Source organism: Hevea brasiliensis, chromosome 11 (assembly GCF_030052815.1).
Source record: "Hevea brasiliensis isolate MT/VB/25A 57/8 chromosome 11, ASM3005281v1, whole genome shotgun sequence".
Classification (NCBI taxonomy): domain Eukaryota; kingdom Viridiplantae; phylum Streptophyta; class Magnoliopsida; order Malpighiales; family Euphorbiaceae; genus Hevea; species Hevea brasiliensis.
The window spans coordinates 77,085,438-77,099,270 of NC_079503.1; the positions used below are offsets into that span (position 1 = coordinate 77,085,438).

Here is a 13,833-nt window from a genome sequence, read left to right on the forward strand (position 1 = left end):
GTATTTTTTTCCCAAATCATTTAATTGATGGACATATTGATAAATCTATTCATACAAAGTGCATTTTTATTATTTTTATTATTTTTAAATTTTATAAATTTTATTTTTAAAAAAATAATTTTAACATTTCAACCACAGTATTAAATGGGTACTAAATTATTAGAGTCAATGGTCAATTTATTTGTTAATAGAATTAAATTTTAAAATTAAATTATTATTAAATATATATATATATATAATTAATATATAAATTTTACTATATCTCAAAGATTTAATTATATATTGTCCTAAAATAAATAAAAATAATATAATGAATAGATTTGGAGAGACACAGGTGACAAAGAATGAGCTAATTAGCAGGTGATATATATATAGGTATCTATCTTAGCTCCTCCTTCTCCTCGTGAGTCAGAATGTGTCTAGTTTTATCTCAATATAAATAGGCATTACAATTTTATCTTAAAAAAATGTTACAAATTTAATAAAATTTTATGATATAATTAATTATAATTAATTTATGTTAGATTATTAGTGTGGTAAGGAAAAAAAAAAACTTTTAAGTGGGTAGGTTTTTTCTTTTTAGTAAGTAGTCAAATCTAAATATGTCAAGCAATAGGTGCAAGTTGAATAGTACTTGATATCACACTCTTTTAAATTCAAATAGAAATATCTCCATCTACATAATTAAATATTCATATTGTATTGTAATAAAAAAAATTTCTGCTTTTTTAGAAAATCATTTGCCAAAACACAACAACCCCAATTACAATATCAAAAAGGCTCTGCTTCCATTAATGATGTGGGCACGAAGGAATCCTGGGAATAATAACAGCCTTTTTAGAAAAATAATGCAAGCAATTAACTTTTTACGCCACAAACTTCATTCACAAAATACATATGACATGTACCAGCTGGGAGCACAATACCCCATCAAGGGAACAAATATATTACACGCTCGTTCTGATGGAAATGCTAGGGAGAAATTATAAAAAAAAAAAAAGAAAAATGGAATACAATGAAATCAGAGGGCAAATATAGAACAACTGATACAAAAAAAAGGTGTGGAAGCTAAGCATTGATGGTATTCACTGATGTAGGGGAAGCATAAATACAAAGGCTAAATTTTAGATTTTTGGCATGAAGTCTGAGAGAGACTTAACTTACAATATAGAGAAGAAGAGAGTGAGACAAAACTTAAGTCACCTCGATAGATAATATTTGGAGTTCAGCCCACCATAGTGGAGAAAGTCTTGGAGTTGCTTGATCAGGTGATATAGCAATCACTTCCCTCAACTTGGGAGTGATATCCTTCATTGTTGGTCTTTGCCTTGGATCTGGTTATATGCATTCTGGAATAATCTCGCATGTGAGGTCAAGCTCATTGTTTTTGAAAGACTTGAGGGTTGGGTCAATGATGTAACTAATACTACGTTTGTCATTCAAATATTTAGCAGCCTACAAGTTTATAGTTAAATTATGTGCTTGTCAGCTAGCCATGCATGCAGCTAGAACAAAAATGTTATTTAGCCATAAAGCAATTCCCAGAAATATGAGAGTATAGGATTTCATAAAAGATTTATCAATTTTTCAAGGGACCTTATTCTTCCAAGCATTAGAGCTTTCCAGAAATGCTTGTCGAGCTTTTCTTAAAGTATTGAAGTATGCCTTTGGGGCAACTTCTTTGTATACCTGAACCAATTGCCACACACTCCTCTCTAAGTATAATGCAATGTAATTAATTGAAATTAAAGTTATATATTATATTATTTTATTTATAAAAATAAAAGTGTAATATAATTATTAATACAATCTCGTATTTATTTATATATATATATATATATTTATAAAATATAATTAAATTAATAATAAAATTTTAATATATAGTATTATTTTATTAAATATTATTTTAATTTGAAATTATTAATATTTTATTACTAGTGATGGTGACAGCAACAATAATGATAAAATATTAGTAGTGGTAATAGAGTATGAGTGATGATAGTACTAATGGTGGTAGCTAAGTGGTGATGACAACGATCAAGTAGTAGTAATGGTGTTGATAATGGTGATGGCCAAGGGCGGACCTTGGATGGTAATATTGGGGATCAACTACTTGCTATTTTCACAATAATTATATGATGATGCATTTTAAAAGTTATTAAAGTGCATATTTACTTTCAAATTTCATAAAGGGCGTCTAAATATAAAATAATTTTAAAGAAATAAACACTAATAATACTAGAAGAATGATATATCTCTTCTAAAGTGCTCTCGACACTTTTTTTTTAAAATCTCTTGAATTCATCAATAATGAAATCCGAATTAAAAAGTTCAACAATTTCTCTTTCAATATTGATAACTAAATTATTTTTAGATTTTAATTAGTTTCTAAACTAACTATTTTGGACCTTTCTCAATGGGCCATTGATCTAGGAAAAAATTATTGGATCGGTGGACCACGAGAGACCTTATTTGGATCAAACACGTGGGTCAAGTTCTCAAAATATATATTATGCTTACCTGAGCACATTCTTGGATTTTCCTTATTAATTTCATCCAATTTATCATGCTTTGAGTAGAAAACCAAGCAAGTGTCATAATTAGTGAGAGCAGAATGTATTCATTTTACAAAACTTCAATTGAGCACCCACTTTCTAGTTTTGCTGGTGGTGCTACAATGCTTTAGGGCACAGTCTCTCTCTCTATATGCATACTCTTTTTTCTCCTAAAACACTTTTTGCACATAACCCAGAAAATTCCTATATTGAACGTAACATTTTGGATTTTAAAGCTTTTATGTATGCTTGAATTGTCGATTGCAAAAAACAAAAAATTGGCTATTGTTATTTTTGTGAGTTAGAGTTGTTTTTCATTGGTCTTCATAACCATAACCATTTTTGGCAATACGTAAATTAATAATTACTCAAATGATAAATTCATCGATTGAAGCAACTGCAAGCAACAAGAAATGATCAAACTCAAATCAATAAAATCAAAAGCTTAAAGCAAGTTGTTGGCTTGTAGCTATTTAAACATGTCAGCAAAAGAAGCAAGTTGCATGGAGTTGCATATTACCTTAGAGGAGGGTTAAGTTGCTAGAGACAGCGAAGGAAGAGGAAGATATCTACGTTCCACGTTGAACTCAACATAGTTTATTTTACTGACATGTTTTCTAACATAAGAAACATAAAACACCAGGTGGTGGGGTGCATAAGTGACTCATCAACATGATCAAAGCCAAACCTAAATCCATCAGACTCGTGTCCCTCTCTGGGAGAGGCTCGCCCTATTTGCAAAGCGTCACTCGTCCCTTGACACCCACCACTAACTCATTGCTGCAGGTAAGCCAAGCACAACCACACCTTTTCTTATATATAAAAACATATTTCTCTATTCATCTCTCTCTATCTCCCACTAGTCCTAACCAGCTAGCTATCCCTCTTCTTTCTCCATCTCTTTGCTTAAATGAAGAGGGAAAGATATGAAAACTAAAGTTGAAGAGGTTCTCTGAGTTTTTTGAGAAGTGGATGTGTCAACTCGATGAGTATCTGCAACACCTACGAAGGGCGTCTAAGGATTATCGAGCTAAAACTGGGTGTGAGCGTGAGCAAGAGTTACAAGCTTCAGTGTCCAAAGTCACACAACATTACAAAGACTACTACACTATAAAATGGGCCTTAGCCCATGAAGATGTGCTTGTTTTCTTTTGTCCAATTTGGATTTCCCCTTTAGAGAATGTGTATTCTTGGGTTACTAGGTGGAAACCTTCAGTAGTGTTTAAACTGGGTAACTCAATAAGGACAAATGGTGTTTCCAGTTTGAGTCTGGTTGAATTGACACAAGAACATATGAGAAAGATTGAGACTTTGAGGGTGAAAAGAAGGTTAGAAGAGGAGAAGGTGGAGAGGGAAATGGACAGGCAACAAGATGTTGTAGTAGATGGGAAGATGGCGGAGTTGGTAAGGTTGGTGGTTCGAGTAACGAATGGGGAGGAAGTGAGGCAGGTGGAGAGACTGGTGCAGGTGGCACTGAAAGGAGTAATGGCAGGACTAGAGAATGTGATGAAAGTGGTAGACTGTGTAAGGCTTAAGACTTTGAAGGGGGTTTTGGATGTTTTGAGCCCACTACAATGCGTGGTGTTCTTGGCTGGGATTGACATACTTCGAATTCTGTTAAAACAATGGGGAAACAAAAAGGTTTGCACCATTAATTAGAAATTTCCGGTTGTAGGGTTTTAGGGGTTTTGATTTTCACTTTTAGACTTGTTTTCTTTTGTCTTGATTTGATTTTATCTTAATTAATATGCATGTACTATTCAGTGGTTTTAATTTAACTTTTTTTTATCCTTATTATAAAAACTCATAATTTAATTTTTTTTATATAATGTTTTATTAATTTTATATTATATAATATTATCATTATATTACAAATACTATATTTAATTGTTTAAATTAAAATATTAATTTTAATGTCATTTTAATTAATTATATAAATAAAAATATTTATTAATTTAAAATTATTTTTTATTTGATCGTATTTTAAAAAAATTTTGCGTTATAATATTAATATAATAAAAAAATAATAATAAGTTTTTAAAATATAAATAAGTGAAAATATTTAAAAATTAAAATAAAGTAATAATAAATATAAATTAGTCCATGAATTTAATTTATTTAAGTTCTATTATTTTATTTTTTTTAAGAAAAGTTTGATTTGCATATATTTCACTTTAATATTTTATAATTTAAAATGATATTAACTTGCATAATAAAATTGTATGCCTAAATTAATGTGAAAGGGAATTAATTTAAAATTAGAAAATAAAATAATTTTTAAAATAAATTTTTATTAGTTTAGTGCATTATTATTATAAAATTATCATTTTTAGTATATTGATATTTTGAAATTTTATATCGTCATATTATTTAATACAAAAAATTTTATATCTATTTAATATATTAATTATTTAATATATTTATAGATTATATTATATATGTTATAAATACATTATTGATTAATATATAAATTTAATCATGTATGTTCTAATTAAAATTGAATATTATATATATATATATATATATATATAGAGAGAGAGAGAGAGAGAGAGAGAGAGAGAGAGAGAGAGAGAGAGAGAGAGAGGTCTACTTCTAAATTAAAAATTATAACAAAATTTCTATAAAATAAATTTTAAAAAATAAAATTTAAAAGAAAAAAAATAAATTTATATGATTAATATTATAATAATAATTTTATCAGTTTAAAAAGTTTGTCCTTCATTCGTATCTGTATATATATTCTAGTGCATAGTCTATTGTTACAAATACACTGTATTTATTACTTATTTAAGTTTTAATTATATTAAAATTATATTTTATTTCTAAAAACATCATAAAAAAATATTTTTATAAAATTAATTTTAGCTTTAATTATTTCTTTATTTGGTATTCAATATAATTAGGTATAATATTATTCTTAATTTAATTATTAATAGAAAATTAGAATTATATTAACACAATAAAATAAATTTAGTCAAACATGGCTTGGTTTATCCAATATTTTTTTTTATTTCAATTCTTATCAATTATTCTTTTTATTCAAAAGAATAAGGATTATGAACACTACTATTTTTAACACTAAAAAGAATAAAAATAGAAAAATATTAATATCGTAATAATATAAATATAAATCTAATTAATTAGTTAATATATTATCAATATTATCTTTTATTTATTATTAGTGCAAGAGATAATATTTTATATAGGTGGTATAATGCTAGCTCTATAATAATAATTTTTAAGAAATCATACTTGTAATAATATAAATATGCATATGAATAAATTAATTAGGTTTAAATTTAATTATCTTTAATTTTTTTGTTAGTATCAATCTTCAATTAAAATTAAATAATTCCTTTTAAGTTCTTCATTTAACAAATTTTAAAATTATTAATAATCTTCTAATGATTTATATTATTTTTGTTTTCATTTTATAAATTATAGTCATTAAATATTTAATTTTAATTAATATTAATAATTTTATAAATATTAACATATTGTTTTATTGAAATAAAAATATACTTGCAATAATAAAGATATACATAATGAATAAATTAATTAGGTTTAAATTTAATTATTTTTAATATTTTTTGTTAGTATTAGTCTTCAATTAAGATTAAATAATTTTTTTAAGTTGTTCATTTAACAAATTTTAAAATTAATAAAAATGTTTGGATGATTTATATTATTTTTATTTTCATTTTTAAAAATTATAGTCATTAATATATAATTTTAATTAATATTCATAATTTTATAAATATTAATATATTGTTTTATTAAAAAAAAATCTTAGATGGAATTTAAATAAAAAATAATATGTAACTAATTAATATTTTTAAATATATATAATAAATAATTAATTGTAAATCAAAATTTAAAAAAAATTAGATACTAATAAACTATTTTACTTAATATTGTAATACAATCATATTATATTTTTTATTTATTAATTTTTATTTTAGGTAATTAATTCTTGCAAAATTTTATAATTAATTGAAGTTAAGTATAAATAGGATTAAGAATTTTAAGTTCATATTAACCATAAAACAAAAAATTTTAAATTTATACAAACATTAAAGTTAATTTAAATAATAAAAATATAATTATAATTAATTTTAAGAATAAATGACAATTTGGGCAAGCCAATGTTTCCCCCTCCTCCTTCATATATATACATAAGAATAAATTAATTAGGTTTAAATTTAATTGTCTTTAATATTTTTTTATTAGTATTGAAAATAATTAAAATTAAATAAAATTCCTTTTAAGTTGTTTATTTAATAAATTTTAAAATTAATAATAATCTTTAGATGATTTATATTCTTTTTATTGCTTTTATAAATTATAGACATAAAAATATTTAATTTTCATTAACATTTGTAATTTTATAAATATTAATATATTATTTATTGAAATAAAAAAAATGTTATATGAAAATTAACTTATAAAAATAATATGCAACTAATAAAATATCTTTAAATATATATAATAAATAACTAATTATAAATATAAATTTGAAAATTAGATAATAATAAACTATGTTATTTAATATTGCAATACGATCAAATTATATTTTTTTATTTATTAATTTTTTATTTTAGTTAATTGCTTCATGTAAAATTAAAATTAAATATAAATTGGACTAATAATTTTAAATATATATTAATTCTAAAATTAAGAATTTTAAATTTACATAAACTTTAAAATTAATTTAAATAATAAAAATATAATTATAATTAATTTTAAGAATGAAAGGAAACTTGGGCAAAACTAAGCTAATGTTCTCCCCTCCTTTATGCATTTATATATAATATAGATATATCGATATAAATTAATTGCATTTTTTTTATTTTTCACTTATTAGTTTCTTACTTTAATTAATTACTTTTTATAATATTTTATATTTAATTGAAGTTAATTATAAGTATTATTAAGAAATTTAAATTTATATGATTTCTAAAATTAATAATTTCAAATTTATACAAACATTAAAATTAATTTAAATAATAAAAATATAATTGTAATTAATTCGAGAAATAAATGACATTTTTGGCAAAACTAATATTCTCTCTTCCCACATTTGTATATGATATAGACTATGTAAAAATATAAATAAACCTATTTTTTTGAGATGGAAACAAAAATTTAAATCTTAAACTTTAATTAAAAAATCAGTTATATCTCTATTCTTATTCTTATTGTGGTAAAATATTAATTTTAAAATATTATTAAGCACATGAAAAAGAAAGAAGATTTTTTAATGCTTAAATTATAGAATAAAATTAATTAAATTTATTGATAAAATTAATTGAAATCGTTAATAATTAAAACGATTGAATAAATTGATTGAAATTATCAAAATTAAAATTATTGAAATAATTTCAATTTAATATATATATATATATATATATATATATATATATATATATATATATATATATATATATATTAATGTTATTGTAATGAAATCATTAATTTTCCATGAGAATGTCAAAGTAAAGATAATTTCTTATGGCTATTTTTTTATTTTTCATTTAAATCAAATATTTTAATTAAAATTTGTTTATGAAATTCAAAATTATTTTCAAATATTACTACGAATTGGTGTTAGAATAATTATTGTTATTAAAAATTTATATTGCAATATTACAAAAAAAAAACTTTATAATATATTTTTAGTATTTGTCAATTTTCTCATTCAAGTTACTAAAATATTTTAATTTTTATTCTTTAATTAGCTTGATTAATAATATATAGATTTTGATAAAATAGAATTGGAAATTTTTAGATATAAATTATTTTTAGCCATCATTTATAGGTTCTACTTTTTATTTAAATTGAATAATTATTTAATAAAAATCGTGAAAATTAAAATAGAATTTATCACCTATATAACATTATTTTTATTAATCAAATATATAATTAAAAAATAAAAAATTTATTTACATAGAAAGATTAGTGATATGTTAAAATAATTGATTGGGATTTGTTAAATAAAGAGTTATTTTCACTCTCTCCAACTTTTTGATAAAATTTTTATTATATTGAATTATTCTATTATCAATATTTACATGACTCTTTTTTACAATTATTTTATTAATTTTTTATAATATAAATTTATAGGAAGTAATAATTATGGACCATCAAAAGCACAAATTTTATATTGTAAATATCCAACTAACTCAAAATCACAAATTTTATATTGCAAATATCTAACTAACTTAAAATCACAAATTTTATATTGTAAATATCTAACTAACTTATCACATATACATGATATGTTCATTTTATTCACCTATATATTAGAAGAAATCTATTATATTGTTAAATAAATTAATTGATAAGATATTGGAAAAAATTAATTATTATCTAATATATTTGTAATATATATAAAAGTGAGAAGGGGAATAATGGGATTATAAAAATATCTTTAATTTTTAAAATTATTTATAATTATTTTTTTATTATTTAAAAATGTATTTTAAGTAAAATAAAAATTAAATATTATTAGATATAAAATTCTTATTTTATTAGGTCTCGAAATTAACTATTATAATTTTTATTAAAAATAATTAAAAAAACTAAAAAAGAAGGGATATTACTATTGAAGGCTACCTAAACCATTTGGATATTTCAAAAAGCTAATTCTCAGGTATTTTTCTCATTTTGTTGTCATTTGCATATTCATTTTTGTGTAATTTTCTAAACTTATTTATATAATTTTATTTATTTGATAGATATTTTTGGAATCGCTGAGACTAATTCTGGTAAGATTTTGTATTCTTCTATCATGTTTATAGTATTTTATTTATATTATTTTAATTGATTAATTTAATATTTCTTATTAATTTTTTTTCTTACAATTTTTTGAACTAACATTAATTAAAAATAAAATATCATGATGGTAATTTAATATTATGGCAATAAAAAATTAAATTTAACTAGATATTAAAAAAAATTAAATTATAACAATATAATATTATATAAAAAGATTATATATAAAAATTTAAATTACAAATATGTAAAATGAATACAAATAACATACAATTCATGTTTTAAAAAAATAGTTAATTTAAATTTTTAAAAGACAAATTATATTTTTTTAATTATTTTCTCACTTTCATTAATAAAAAAATATATTTTTTAACGGTGACACTATATTGTAGATAGATTTAAAATTGAGCAAATAATTTTAATAAATTAAAAATAAAAATATTTTATTATAATTTTGTCAAACTTCGAATTAAATTATAATTTATGCTAAAATTTAATTGAAATGAGTCCATGAAGCACAATTGAAAATGAATTTCAATTTATAAAAATTTATTTTTTATTTTATTATTTTAAATCATGATATATATATATATATATATATATATATATATATATATATATATATATAATTTAAAAAAAATACGCTGCACATGAATTAAATAATTTATGACTCATAATTAATTTTGTCTTTATAAATAAATAAAATCTAATCATAATAAATTTTAAATTATTATGTAGATAAATTAGACTTTATTTTAATATATTAAATGATAATTCTAAAAAGATAATTTTATAAAAATACTCATAATTAATTACTTATTTAAAATTTTTTAGTAAAAAAATTTGTTCACCTTATAACATACTTATTTTTCAAATAATTTTCATTTAATTTATTATTAATTATAATACTAAAAATTATATTTCAAACATTTGTATACATTTATGATTTATAAAAAAGAAATTAATCTCAAGTAATAAAAGCCATGCTCTTAATTTTAAAAATTCATTAAAAATAATTGCAAAATATTATCATAATTTTGAAATGATCTTAAAATTTTCAATTGTTCATATATATAATATGAATATGAAAATCCAATAACAAACATATTTAAAATCAATTAAATAAATTTTTACTAAAATTTTATTCTCGATATCATTTTTTACATATACTAATAACAATATAAATTAATAAGAAAGAGAAGAAAAACTCAAAATAAACAATTTGTATAATATGAAATATTTTTTTAAACCATTTAATAAGAAAGAAATTTTGAAAAAAAATTAAAAAAACCTAAGTTTTGATATTATTTTGTGAATCATTTCAAATATAATACGCCTTTATTATTTTTAATTTATAATTATTTTTCAAAAATTTAAAATTTTTTATCTAAAATATAAATATGTTCAATTTATTTAATTTATTTTGTAATTATAAAAAATATTAAAGAATTTAATAACATTTAAATTATAGTGTAAAAATTAGAGTTACATTAAAATTCCATTAAAAGTGTAAAATAGTTTGAAACAAATATTGTGCATGAGTAACATGTAATTTGTTTTTCAAATAATTTAATTGGGGGACATATTGATAAATCTTTTCATACAAAGTGCATTTTTATTATTTTTATTATTTTTAAATTTTATAAAATTTATTTTTTTTAAAATATTTTTAACATTTCAACCACAGTATTAAATGGGTATTAAATTATTAGAGTCAATGGTCAATTTATTTGTTAATAGAATTAAATTTTAAAATTAAATTATTATTAAAAATATATATAAAAAATGAATATATAAATTTTGCTATATCTCAAAGATTTAATTATACATTGTCCTAAAATAAATAAAAATAATATAATGAATAGATTTGGAGAGACATAGGTGGCAAAGAATGGGCTAATTAGCATGTGATATATATATATATATAGGTATCTATCTTAGCTCCTCCTTCCACCCAGGAGCTGGTGAACAGGTCTAGTTTAATCTTAATATAAATAGGCATTATAATTCTGTCTTAAAAAAAGTGTTACAAATTTAATAAAATTTTATGATTTAATTAATTATAATTAATTTATGTTAGATTATTAGTAAGTAGTCAAATCTAAATCTGTCAAGCGAAAGGTGCAAGTTGAATAGTACTTGATATCACACTCTTTTAAATTCAAATGAAAATATCTTCATCTACATAATTAAATATTCATATTGTATTGTAATCAAAATTTTCCTGCTTTTTCAGAAAATCATTTGCCAAAACAAAGCAACTCCAATTACAATATCAAAACGCTAAATTTTAGATTTTTGGCATGAAGTTTGAGAGAGACTTGACTTGCAATACAAAGAAGAAGAGAGAGAGACAGAACTTATGTCGCCTCGATAGATAATATTTCAAGTTCAACCCACCAAAGCAGAGAAAGTCTTGGAATTGCTTGATCAGGTGAGATAGCAATCACTTCCCTCAACTTGGAAGTGATATCCTTCATTGTTGGTCTTTGCCTTGGATCTGGTTGTATGCACTCTTGGATAATCTCGCATATGAGGTCAAGCTCATTGTTTTTGAAAGACTTGAGGGTTGGGTCAATCATATAATTGATACTACGTTTGTCATTCAAATATTTAGCAGCTTGCAAGTTTGTCAGCCAGCCGTGCATGCAGCTAGAACACAAATATTATTTAGCCATAAAGCAATTCCTAGAGATATGAGAGTATAGGATTTCATAAAAGATTTACCAAATTTTCAAGGGACCCTTGTTCTTCCGAGTATTGGAGCTTTCCAGAAATGATTTCTAGCAATAGAATCCCAAAACAATAGACATTTATCTCTACATCAGCCAAAGGTGGCAATGTAGAATGCACTAACTCATTGTTACCTGAGCTCTTCGACTTGGAGGAATCTTGTGGCAAGAAAGAGATGTCAGCAATCTAAGAGGGACCATAGATACGGTGAAAAGGCACATTAAAGAAACAAAATAGAATGCAGCCAACCCATGAAGGAGATTACCGTAGCTGCATAGTCATCAATTAGAAAGATATTATGTGAATTCAAGTTAGAATGTGCCACTGGTGGATTTAAATCATGGTGCATGTATTGTAAACAATAAGCAATGTCCATGATAATCCTCATTCTTGCACTCCAGTCAAGATCTTCCATTTCTTTAACTGAAGATACAGAATAAATGTTTCAGCCTCTAAATACCACAGGAGAAATCTATCAAAATTTTCATCGTTAAATTAATATACAGAGAGTATTACCATGCAGATGCTGAAAGAGGGTTCCATTAGGAGCGTATTCAAATACCATCATCCTATTGAAGGGTTCATCCTCCTCACAGTAGCCAATGAGATTGACAAAGTTCTTATGGTTAACCCGAGATAACATGTAATTTTTTTTTCAAATTATTTAATTGGTGGACATATATAAATCTATTCAGACAAAGAGCATTTTTATTATTTTTATTATTTTTAAAATTTATAAATTTTATTTTTTAAAAAATAATTTTAACATTTCAACAACAGTATTAAACGGGTACTAAATTATTAGAGTCAATGGTCAATTTATTTGTTAATAGAATTAAATTTTAAAATTAAATTATTATTAAAAATATATATAAAAAAATTACTATATAAATTTTACTATACCTCAAAGATTTAATTATACATTGTCCTAAAATAAATAAAAATAATATAATGAATAGATTTGAAGAGACACAGGTGACAAAGAATGGGCTAATTAGCAGGTGATATGTATATACACACGCACACACACACACATGTAGGTATCTATCTTAACTCCTCCTTCCACCCAGGAGCTGGTGAACAGGTCTAGTTTATAGTTAAATTATATGCTTGTCAGGCAGCCATGCATAAAGCTAGAACACAAATGTTATTTAGCCATAAAGCAATTCCGAGAGATGTGAGAGTATAGGATTTCATAAAATTATTTTTAGATGTTAATCAATTTCTAAACTACCTATTTTGGACCTTTTTCAATGGGCTATTGATCTAGGAAAAGATTATTGAATCAGTGTACCACGAGAGACCTTGTTTGGATCAAACACGTGGATCAAGTTCCTAAAATATATATTATGCTTACCTGAGCACATTCTTGGATTTTCTTTTTTAATTTCATCCAATTTATCATGCTTTGAGTAGAAAACCAAGCAAGTATCATATTTAGTGAGAGCTGAATGCATTCATTTTACAAAACTTCAATTGAGCACCCACTTTTTAGTTTCGCTGGTGGTGCTGCAATGCCTTGGGGTACAGTCTCTCTCTCTATATGCATACTCTTTTTTCTCCTAAAACACTTTTTGCACATAACCCAGAAAATTCCTATATTGAACGTAATATTTTGGATTTTAAAGCTTTTATGTATGCTTGAATTGTCGATTAGAAAAAACAAAAAATTGGCTATTGTTATTTTAAGGGCTTTTTGTGAGCTAGAGTTATTATTCATTGGTCTTCATAACCATAACCATTTTTGGCAATATGTAAATTAATAATTACT

At 22.8% G+C, this 13,833-nt stretch overlaps 2 protein-coding genes across 2 annotated transcripts; one reads left to right on the forward strand and one right to left on the reverse strand.

The window, feature by feature from the left end:
* The first annotated feature begins 3,527 nt into the window (after nt 1-3,527).
* On the forward strand, nt 3,528-4,214 carry LOC131170296 (protein DOG1-like 4). The gene has a single exon (XM_058129359.1). The coding sequence runs from the start codon at nt 3,528-3,530 to the stop codon at nt 4,212-4,214; it is 687 nt and encodes a 228-aa protein (XP_057985342.1).
* Nucleotides 4,215-11,689: 7,475 nt separating this feature from the next.
* Nucleotides 11,690-12,705, reverse strand: LOC131170297 (protein MALE DISCOVERER 2-like). The gene is made up of 4 exons (XM_058129360.1): nt 12,579-12,705; nt 12,328-12,485; nt 12,073-12,248; nt 11,690-11,981 (listed from the first exon to the last, which is right to left on the reverse strand). Exons 1-4 carry the CDS (start codon nt 12,703-12,705, stop codon nt 11,690-11,692), a joined length of 753 nt encoding a protein of 250 aa, XP_057985343.1.
* Nucleotides 12,706-13,833: the final 1,128 nt, after the last annotated feature.